At 38.8% G+C, this 11,884-nt stretch overlaps 1 protein-coding gene across 3 annotated transcripts in view; it reads right to left on the minus strand.

The window, feature by feature from the left end:
* The window catches only part of EML6 (echinoderm microtubule associated protein like 6), a 278,316-nt gene that overhangs the window by 67,033 nt on the left and 199,399 nt on the right, over window positions 1-11,884 (minus strand). For all 3 annotated transcript variants that reach the window (XM_010841676.1, XM_010841678.1, XM_010841677.1), the window contains 4 exons: window positions 6,100-6,200; window positions 4,409-4,611; window positions 1,796-1,907; window positions 1,395-1,522 (listed from right to left, as the gene is read on the minus strand). In XM_010841676.1, coding sequence (XP_010839978.1) covers window positions 1,395-1,522; window positions 1,796-1,907; window positions 4,409-4,611; window positions 6,100-6,200 — 544 coding nt within the window. The remainder of the gene's footprint in view (window positions 1-1,394; window positions 1,523-1,795; window positions 1,908-4,408; window positions 4,612-6,099; window positions 6,201-11,884) is intronic.

Below are 11,884 nucleotides of genomic sequence, written 5' to 3' on the forward strand. Positions count from 1 at the left end.
TGAGATGGCTGGATGGCATCACTGACTCGATGGACGTTGAGTCTGAGTGAACTCCAGGAGTTGGTGATGGACAGGGAGGCCTGGCGTGCTGTGATTCATGGGGTCGCAGAGTCGAACACGACTGAGTGACTGATCTGATCTGATCTGATGCTTATTTTAATCTGGTATTATCTGAATCAAATTTTTGAGGGGAGAGGAAGGGTAAGGAGTATGTTATATATTTATGTGAATTGAGGCTGAGACTAGAATGATGCACAAAACCTAAAGAAACACATATATCTGGTGTGTGCCGAGCAAATACTTTTTTTTAGTTTGACAAATTTTTGACAGACTGAGAGGAAATATACCCAAGAAACCCCATCCACATCTGAACCTGATTCAGACAATGAGATTATGGACTCTGAATAGATGCTCTAATGGGATAAGGCTCTTGGGGATCCTGGGAGTGGGAATGTATTCTGCATGTGGTAGGGACATGATAATTGGTAGCCAGAGGGCAGACTGTGATGGACAGGTGACCCTTAGGCTCCTCCTGGTTTTCACACTCAGTGTAATCACCTCCTTTGAATGTCCTATAGCCTCGTGGGTGTGTGCTTGCTAAGTCGCTTCAGTCTCCATGGACTGTAGCCCACCAGGCTCCTCTGTCCACGAAATTCTCCAGGCAAGAATGCTGGAGTGGGTTGTCATGCCCTTCTCCAGGAGATCTTGCTGACCCAGGGATTGAACCTGTGTCTCCTGTAGCTCCTGCATTGCAGGCAGATTCTTTACTGCTGAGCCACCAGGGAAGCCCCTCCTATAGCCTTACTACCAATCAATAACATATGCAAAGGGGATGGATGTATTATATGTATGTGATGACACGATTATGTTATTTCAAATTATTTAAAGGCATTGTTTTTCTTTTTCCCTTGCTCGCTTTGAGGAAGCAAACAGCCATGTTGGGGGAACCCCACGTGATGAGGAACTTCAGGCAGCCTCTGAGAGCTGAGGGTGGCCTCTGGCCAACAGCCAGCAAGAAACAGAAGCCCTCAGTCCTGTACTCACAGGAACAAAACTCTGCCAACAACCTGAGCGATCGTAGAGGCAGATCCTTCCATAGTGAAGCTTCAGATGAGACCAAAGCCCTGGTCTTTACCGCAGCCTTACAAAACGTTAACCAGAAGACCCAGTTAAACTGTTCAGACTCCTGACCCACAGAGAAACCATAAGATGATGAATGTTTTTGCTCCAAGCTAAGTTTGTGTCAGTTTGTTATACAGAAATAGATAACGCAGCGTTTGCCTGATCTTTGGAGAGAACGCCTCCTTTAATTTGGCGTCCTAAGTGTCCCTGCTGCCTCAGCCTGGTCCAGCTCTGATGTGAACTGTGGTTTAGAATATGTGCAAACGCAGTACCTGAACAAGCAGTGTCACTGGACCGCTCTTATCCATTTCCAGGATCTCTCCATTTTTTGTTCCCACCAGGATATGTCCATGTCCCAAAGTGATGGCACGAATTGAAGGATTATCTTCCAAAAGCAAGCCTGAGGAGGGGAAATACTGCATTTAATATTGTAAATGCTGTATTTAATATAACAAAAATAAAATGATTATAGTGATTCTATAAATTCTGTTTTTATAGTTCCAAAGTACTAAGTACAAGGCAATCCTCTGTGATATTTCTACCAACGGCCACAAGCTCTGAATGTGGAAGAAAAAGGGAGAGTTGATTTGGTCATGGTTTTCTAAGAACTTTGTTCCTATCTTTTTCATTTCTATGAACAGAAAGACTTTCATCGAATACTCGGGAGTGGCACCTTTTGAGCTAGTTGACAAGGCTGCTCTTTTAATGGCGTAAGTCTTCAAGCATCTTTCAAACATATCATCCCAGAGCTCCACAATTCCATCCTTTCCACCTGTTACAAAACCCTGTGAAGGCACACATCAGAAGGATTATATACACATCAAAGTGATAAGGACCCACCCAGTCTCAAAAGGATCCCCCCTTGGGTAAAGAAGCTTAGTCTGTCTTTTCTTCCTAAGTATGGAGACTGAAAAACCTGATGATAACATCATATTTTCTGGACACACCTCTCATTTCTCTAGCGCTATTAAACACTTTCTCACTGGGTGTCCATTTCACTTTCTTCAGACCACTGATTCGAGTTTAGCACCCTGGATTTCGGATGGCTGTTTCCGTGTCCAGTTCCCTGACTGGGATGTGGACTGCTAGAGAACAGGACCAGCCTCTAAGTTTGCAGAGTTTTTGATATCTCATGCTCCTGCTGAATAAACTGGAGTTAATGTCACAATCAAAAATGATTGCTAACTATTTTTAAATATTTACTTCCAGGAAAAACATCATTATTTCTCTATTAAGAATAACAAGTATTTCATGTAACAAGAATATCTTGCTCTTCTGTTCATGAGATATCAATTTCTACCATAATTAAGATCCAGATTAATTTTTATAAAACCTGGAAAGTATAAAGCCTATACTTTATTGGATATTTATTTATGTAATATCCAATATACATATTGGATATTTTTTTGCTAGACAATGATCTTTATTCTTATTCTAATTTTATGATTTCTTGGCCTTATTAGTTTTCCTTTCTGGCAACTACCAACTGTTCTTAGAAATTTTTTAAAAAGAAAATTACTGAGTAATTCATTCTGTTTTTTCAAAAACTTTTAATTTACTTCATTTCAATGATGTTGAAAAGGAAATAATATTTTGAAGTTATTACATTAAATATCTTAAATATCCTTATTTATCCTTATTATACATTGTGAACCTATAGACATTTACTCCCAAAATTAAATCCTGCCTTTTCCCATGATCTTTAAGCTTAAGTTACTAAGCAATAAAAGAGTTTAAACATGCTATATCACACCAACTTCCAGGCCTGCAAAAATTTTCTTTCTGCTTTAATCTTTTCTAAAATTTGCAGTTTAAACAAAACAAATTTGCTAGTGAAAAACAGCTTTACCACTAAAACAATCATTGTAATTACACATCTAACAAGAACCTACTACTATAGCAGACTCAGCATATTTACCTGGGAATAAGCAAACGCAAAATGAATCTTCTCTTAATATGCTGTATTGGGTGGCTTAGGCTGTTTGGAGGTCAGATAACATACATAAACTGGAACCATCAGCAAACTAGCAGTGAATAAAACACTTCTATTTTCTGGCAAATTGATTGAAGTGTTTTAAGAGCGCTGAAGGTAAGTATGATCTTTTTAAATTAAACAGAATTTTTTTTTGGCCATACGTTGAACATAAGGGATCTTAGTGCCTTGACTAGAGATGGTACCCATGCCCTCTGCAGTGGAGCCATGGTGTCCTAAACACTGTATTGCCAGGGAAGTCCCCAGTGTGATCTTTATTTAGAAAGAACAAGAACAACAACACCGCAAGGCAGGAGGTTAGCGGGACAGATCAGGACAAAGAAGAGCCTGAGTAGAAATACAGCGGTGTGATGGTTAACCTTGTGTGTCAACTGACTGGCCGCAGGGTACTCAGATTAAAAATGACTCCTGTGTGTGTCTGTGATGGTGTTTCTGGATGAGATCAGTATTTGAACTGGCAGACTCATTAAGCTGCCCTGCCCAATGTGGGTGGACATCATCTAATCCTTTGAGAGCCTGAATAAAACAAAAGGTAGAGGAAGGACAAAATTGCCCTCCTTTTATTCTGATTGATTGAGCTGGGACATCTTATCTTTTCCCAGCAGACTAGGATTTACAACATTGGCTTCTCTGGTCCTCAGGCCCTTGGACTTGAACTCAATTACTCCATCAGCTTTTCTGGGTCTCCAGTTTGCAGATGGCTTAGTGAGACTTCTCAGCCTCCAAAACCACACGAACCAATTCCTTATAATAAGTCTCCTTTTTGTACATGTATATCTCTGTCTATATCTACATCCTACTGGTTCTGTTTCTCTGGAGGAACCTGACTAACACAGCCAGGACTCTGACACACTTATTAAAGCTGAGCCTGTCTACACAGGAACAAGCTGGTTATCAATATAACTTCAGGTCAAATTGATAGGAGGGACAATAATCCAGCTACTAGTCACTTCCAGATCTCTGCTTATTATGCCACTGAGGAGGAAGACTGTATAGAAATATTTCTCAGACTCTTGCTACTGTGTGCCTACATTTATCTCAGCACTTCTTAAGGCGTTCTTAGGAGAGACAGCCAGGAAGAATAAGTGTGGAAAAAAGAAGAGACAAACTGCACATAAAGAAATAATTATAAACGAAAGAGAAATTTAAATACCACTTGTGCTTCGCCTCCATCCGTGACAACTACATCCCAATTCAGAGAGCACTGTTTTTACACACAGGCATCCTCTTGGTGTGGACCGTGCTAAGCCTAATTTAAAGTTCTAGAAAGCTAATGAGGAAAATAGACCATACCTTATCCAATGCATACATAGCAAACACAGGCCCGTCATGAGCTTTCACTGTCTTCAGTAGGAGAATATCTTTCCAAATAAAAATATCTCCAGTAGCTGCTCCTGAGAACACCAGATCTTCCATTCGCCCATAAGAAACACACATCATTGTTTCCAATTTTCCAACACTTCCAAAAATTCCTCTCTTAGAGGTGAAGCCCCCACCTGGAGTGGACCAAGAGTACTTAATACTTTTTGAAAAACTGACACCTGCTATGAGCATTTAGAATGACTATCTTCAGTGAAAAATCCACTGTGTCTACATTGCTTTGTTTAGTCGCTAAGTCATGTCTGACTTTTTTGTGACCCCATGGACTATAGCCCATCAGGCTCCACTGTCCATGGGATTTCTCAGGCAAGAACACTGGCAGGGGTTGTCATTTCCTTCTCCAGGGTATCATCCTGACTCAGGGATCAAACCTGTGTCTCCTGCATCCCAGGTGGATTCTTTACCACTGGGAAGTCCCATGTGTCTACATAAAGGTGTATAAAAATGGCAGAAAACATCAGAACAAAAACATTATCAAAGGTTTTCTCCTTCTCGCATTAATTCAGTGTTTATTGAATCCCTACTTTGTGGCAGGCATAGTGGTCGACATTGGGCTATAAAGGTGAAAAGAAACAGTTTCTGCCTTCAAGGAACTCAAGGTCTGGCTGGGGAGAGAATGTGACATAATCCTCTAAGCAAGGCTCAGCGCAGGTCTGTGCCAGCCAGAGGGAGGAGTGACTAAGTGCCCCAGGAAGCCAGGCAAGTCTTCCTGAACGCTGACCGAAGGATGAAAACAGCAGCAGCTGTAATGTAAAATGGAAAAGTGTTTTGTGTATCTTTTGCCCTGATTTTTATTATGGCAACTTCAGGGTGAGAAAACTGAATCACTGTGTAGGAGAAGAACATCAGGTTCGTTCCTCATATATTCACATCTCCCTGAGCTTTCTGACCAGCACTGAGAAACCTAAACTCATTCCAGACAGCTGTGTGCAGGCTGACTCTCCAGACATGGAGGGCGCAGTGACCTTTTCTTCAAAAGCAGAAAGCACTGAAGCAGCAGCTTATTTATGTTTTGTCCAGTAAAAGATTGGGATTGATACCAAAGCCAAAACTAAGAATTCAGAAACAATCCTAATAAAAAAGTCTGACTTATTAGAAGAATAAGATATTCTTCCATGTTTTGTCCTATTATTTACTCATCCTTATTATCAGCATTATAAACGACAAGTATTTATTTTGACCACTTACTGTGTGTAGTGTACAGTGTGTGTGTGTGTCAGGGGTTAATTCATGTGCTAAATGTAGTGATAAAATAATAAGAGAACCCTCAAAATACTAAAAATTTTGTCCACCCAACTAAAGTGATTATTTCCTGCTCAGTAGTCCAACATAACCACTGCTTTCAGAACAATGATGAAATATAAAAATAACTATTTTCAGAGCACAACATTTCCAAAACTCTCTAGACACTGATGAATATGCATAGCATCACACAGAGTGTTCTAAGCTTCACAGCTCAGACGTTGTTTGGGAGCAAACATCTTTTAGGCATATTTTAATTTTAGATTGCAGAGAGAGGCTAGGTAGTGCTAGTGGGTTGTTTTTTTTTTTTTCCCAGCTACAGTAAAACTTTCAACCACATAAGTGATAAACCCAAACAATACCTGCTTGTTGCCAGAATCTGATGTGCTTGATCCCAACTGTTACCAGTCTGTCAACATGGTGTGGATTACACTTTACCACAAATATCTTATCTTTATGTCCTCTGTAAGACACAAACAGGGGGAAAACCCTAGTCTTGATGAAAGCACTTCTAGAGAGTTTTATTTAGAGCATGCATTTGGTTTCACTTTCATTAAGCACATCTAATAGGACAAGTAAATTACTGCTAGAAGATGATTTAAGATACACATGGTGGGGTGTGAATTAAAATAACGAGCTTTGGCTTTTCTTTGCATATTTGAGCCCTTCTTACTCTAACATTGCTACTAGAGTCTACTAATTATGCTTCAAACAAATTAATGAAACATTTAAAATGGATCAGAATGTCTCCATAATATAAAATTAATGCTGCCACTATAGAATTTAATCCTTAGCATACAGAGATCTTGTAGAATATATTGTAAAAGGGTATTAATGAGAAACTTCAAATGTAATATTCTTGCTGTGGAAGGCATAACTTTGGGTTAAACAGAGTTTCAGCTAGAAGTGTATTCATGAGAAACTGAAGACCCTGGCTTACATTCATGGAAAGACAAAGGATGTCATATTAATTTAAGGCACTCAAGGATGCTATGCATTCAAAATCTAAGTTTATAACCCAAGAGGCAGAAGGACAAATATAGAAATGAGGACTGACTGTAGGCTGCAGCTGTAAACTGGCATTACACTGTGCCTGGGAAATTTCTGTTTCAGAGTATAAAGTAATCACATTAAATTTAAGGATTTACTGATCTTAATGGACTATGTGATGGTCTTCTCTGATATATTAGGACCTAACATTTATTATTAAAGGAAAAGCTATTGATAAAAAAGAACATGACTAATTGCCCTTATGAATACAGATTTTAAAATCTTAAATAAAATACTAGCAAAGAGACTCCAACAACACGTTAACAAAATAGTACACTATGACCAAATTCAAGGGTGCTTCATTATTAAGGAATCGAACAGTGCAATTCATCATATTAATATGTGAGAAAAATTGTGTTATCATTTTCAATGATGCCAAAAAGGTATTTCACAAAAAATCTAATGGTCACTTATGACTTTAAAAAGTACTCAACTAACACTCAATAAAGTAGGAATTAATGGATGCTGTAGAATTTCTCTTAGACTTTTATAATTCCATGCAGTTCCTAACTCTCACTGAGAAATACAGATTCATTCAAGACCAACTATACACAGACTGTCTCTTCAATGTCACGTGCCACTATCTTTTCTTTAAAAACAGAATGTGCTAGAACAGTAGCTTCTCCTTGGTGTGCTTGTGCATGTGTGAACTTGAAAGTCAGATTCCTATTTAATGCGATTCCTGATGAAAGTCAGATTCTTCATGTTATTCCCAATAAAGTCAGGAACAAGACTGTCACCACTACCATTAACATCATACTGAACATATTATCTAATGCAATTAGACAAAGTCTAACAAATTAAAGACACAGGAGCTAGAATGGAAGAGGTAAAACTATTTCTATCTGCAAATGATATAATTCCATGTCTAAAAAATCCAAAAGAAAATAAAGTAAAAACAACTACAAATAAGATAATTTAGGAAATTTATAGTATATAAAATCAAATACAGAGTCAATAACCTTAATATATATTTACATTATCCAGTTGAAAAATACATTGGAAGAAAGGACTATATTTAAAACAACAATAAAAATATCAAGGCATACGTTTAATAAGAACTGTGCACTAACATATAAATGAGTATAACAACAAGGGGAAAAGCAACCCGTATTGGTAATATATATAGAAAAACATTCCATGTTCTTGAGCTGGAAAACTCAATCATAAAGATGTTAATTCTAGCTTTGTTTATGAATTCAACCTGATTCCAAAAGATAAGAGCATTTGCTAGTCCTCTTTTCATATTCTATTGCTCTTTTCAGATAAGAGTGTCTGGTCTTTAATTTGGAGCTAGACATCCTGATTTTAAAGTTCTTATGGAAGAATAAAACAACAGTATGGCCAAGAAAACTCTGAAAAAGAAAAGCTAAATGGGAAGAGTAGCTTTCCTAGGTATTAAAATAACTTATAAGACCTCCATGATTAAAACTGTGTGGTATTGGTGCACAAGTGACTGACAAGCTAACGGTAAAATAGAAAATCTAGAAAGAGACCCAAATGAATATTAAAATGTAGCACATACTAAAGACAGGTCTCAAATCAATGTGGGGGGCGGGCTGAAATAAATACTTAAAATAAATGGTGTATGTTACTAAATGCTGGCAAGGATGTGGAGTAACAGGAATTCTCAATCATTGTTGGTGGGAATGCAAAATGGTACAGTTACTTTGGAAGACATTTTGGTAGTTTCTTACAAGATGAAACATATTCTTACCATAAGATCCAGCAATCATGTTCCTTAGTATTTATCCAAAGGAGTTGGAAACTTATGTCCACACAAAAACCTGCACATGGATGCTTATGGCAGCTTTAAACATAACTGCCAAAACTTGGAAGCAACCAAGATGTTCTTCAGGTGAATGGATAAAAAAACTGGCACATTCAGAGAATGGAGTATTATTCATTGCTAAAAAGAAATGCTGGGCATACACACCGAGGAAACCAGAATTGAAAGAGACATGTGTACCCCAATGTTCATCGCAGCACTGTTTATAATAGCCAGGACATGGAAGCAACCTAGATGTCCATCAGCAGACAAATGGATAAGAAGGCTGTGGTACATATACACAATGGAGTATTACTCAGCCATTGAAAAGAATACATTTGAATCAGTTCTAATGAGGTGGATGAAACTGGAGCCTATTATACAGAGTGAAGTAAGCCAGAAAGAGAAACACCAATACAGTATACTAATACATATATATGGAATTTAGAAAGATGGTAACAATAACCCTGTATGTGAAACAGCAAAAGAGACACTGATGTACAGAACAGTCTTTTGGACTCTGTGGGAGAGGGAGAGGGTGGGATGATTTGGGAGAATGGCATTTAAATGTATATAATATCATATAAGAAACTAATCACCAGTCCAGGTTTGATGCAGGATACAGGATGTTTGGGCTGGTGCACTGGCATGACCCAGAGGGATGGTACGGGGAGGGAGGAGGGAGGGGGGTTCAGGATGGGGAACACGTGTGGTGGATTCATGTTGATGTATGTAGGCAAAACCAATACAATATTGTAAAGTAATTAGCCTCCAATTAAAATAAATAAATTTAAATTAAAAAAAATAAAATAAAATAAAAAGAAACGAGCTATCAAACCATGAAGGGACATGGGGGAACTTTAAATGGATACTACTAAGTGAAAGAAGCCAATCTGAAAAGGCTATATGTTATAAGATTCCAACTAACTGATTTTCTGGAAAAGGCAAAACTAGGGAGACAGTTAAAAAAATGAATGGTTTCCAGGATAAAGAGGAGCAAGGGATGAACAGCCAGAGCACAGAGGATTTTTAGGGAAGTGAAACTATTCTGCATGATACTATAATGGCAGACACAAGTCATCACACATGTGTCAAGACTCACAGAATGTGCAACACCAAGAGTGAACCCTAATGTGGACTGTGGACTTTGGGTGACAATGATGTGTCAATGTAGCTTCATTTGTTATAACAAATGTACCACTCTGGTGCCAGGTGTGGATTTGAAGGAGGCTGGAATAGTGGACATATGGGAACTCTATTATCTGTACAATTTTTCTATTAACTTAAACCTGATTTAAGGCAATGGCACCCCACTCCAGTACTCTTGGCTGGAAAATCCCACAGGCAGAGGAGCCTGGTAGGCTGCAGTCCATGGGGTCGCTAAGAGTCATACACGACTGAGCGACTTCACTTTCACTTTCCACTTTCATGCACTGTAGAAGGAAATGGCAACCCACTCCAGTGTTCTTGCCTGGAGAATCCCAGGGACGGGGGAGCCTGGTGGGCTGCCGTCTATGGGGTCGCACAGAGTCCGACACGACTGAAGCGACTTAGCAGCAGCAGCAGCAGCAGCTTTGAAAAATAAAGTCTATATAAAAGGGAAAAGAAAAATGGTATTTGGAATACCTTGATAGCTCTAAGGAGAAAGGATAAAATTGAATCTGTGTCTTGAAATAGACAGACACTGGGATAAATTCCAAATGATTTAGAGATCTAAATGTAACGATGGAGTGATGGCAGATTAGAAGAAATCATGAGTGATTTCCTTCGAACCTGAGGACAGGGAACACTTTTCTTAGTCTCAAAATCTTGAAGCAGTCAATATTGCTAAATTTGACCACATAAAAATAAAAGCCTTTGCATGATGAAAAACATCATAGCAAACTCAAAAGACAAATGACAAACTAAGTGAAATACCTGTAAGCTAGAGACAACAGACAAATAACCCTAATATTTACAGGACTACTTCCTGTGTGAAGTGTATTTCAGAGAAACCAAGTGGTTCATGGGGGGAAACGCTTCTTTATAGAAGAATTCTAGCTAGTATGAAGAATGAATAATAGAATTAGAAAATTATCATCTTCAACCCTTAATTAAATAATCAATTTAGCCCAGAGTTGTAAACGGAGGTCCAACCATTAGATAACACATTGATAGGAAGCTTTCTAATGGGAGGATGAGGCTGATACTACTAGAAACCACAATAGAGCTGAGTATTACTAAGAGTTGGAGAACCAGACATATGGGGGCAGTGGCGTACCATGGGGTAGACTGGAATGGTGATCTGCCCTGAGAAAGAGGAATTCCATCCCTGTCACTGTTTAGAATTGCTGGCTCAGGAGAATAATAAAACAGACTTACTTTTAGTTGGTTTTATTATTCTTAAAAAAATTCCTACAGATATCACAAGCACTACTGCTTGTACCTGGCAGGTACTGCTCCCACTGCCCCTGCCCTCTGGCATGCCACTGATTATGCTGCTTCTGATAGAGTCAATCATGAAGTACGGATTAGATGTGCTCATGCTCTTGACTGAAAAACTGAACTTAGGAGAAAATATCTGCAAATCATATATTTGATAAGGGACTGATATCCTTTGGAGGGAATGATGCTAAAGCTGAAACTCCAGTACTTTGGCCACCTCATGCGAAGAGTTGACTCATTGGAAAAGACTCTGATGCTGGGAAGGACTGGGGCAGGAGGAGAAGGGGACGACAGAGGATGAGATGGCTGGATGGCATCACTGACTCAATGGACGTGAGTCTGAGTGAACTCCGGGAGTTGGTGATGGACAGGGAGGCCTGGTGTGCTGCGATTCATGGGGTTGCAAAGAGTCAGACACGACTGAGCGACTGATCTGATCTGATCTGATATCCAGGATATATTTTTAGAAAAAATTACAACTCAATAATTAAAAGGCAAATAACCCAATTAAAAATGGACAAAATATCTAAATAGACATTGATACAAAGAATGTATAAATTATTAACATAAACTTTAGAGAGAAGATGCTAGAGAAAACCAAAATGAAAAGTGAGATATCACAGATATCACAGATATTACAAATTATATCCCCTACATATAAAAGACCATTGCTTTGCTTGCTCGTGTCTATACAATGGCAAACAATTAAACAGTTGGAAAAATCTTTTTGGAGAGCACATTTTCAGTTCAGTTCAATTGCTCAGTCATATTCAACTCTTTGTGACCCCATGCACTGAAGCATGCCAGGCTTCCCTGTCCATCACCAACTCCCAGAGCTTGCTCAAACTAAGTCCATCGAGTCAGTGATGCCATCCAACCATCTCATCCTCTGTTGTCCCCTTCTC

This window comes from Bison bison, unplaced genomic scaffold, assembly GCF_000754665.1.
Source record: "Bison bison bison isolate TAMUID 2011002044 unplaced genomic scaffold, Bison_UMD1.0 scf7180017864166, whole genome shotgun sequence".
Lineage (NCBI taxonomy): Eukaryota > Metazoa > Chordata > Mammalia > Artiodactyla > Bovidae > Bison > Bison bison.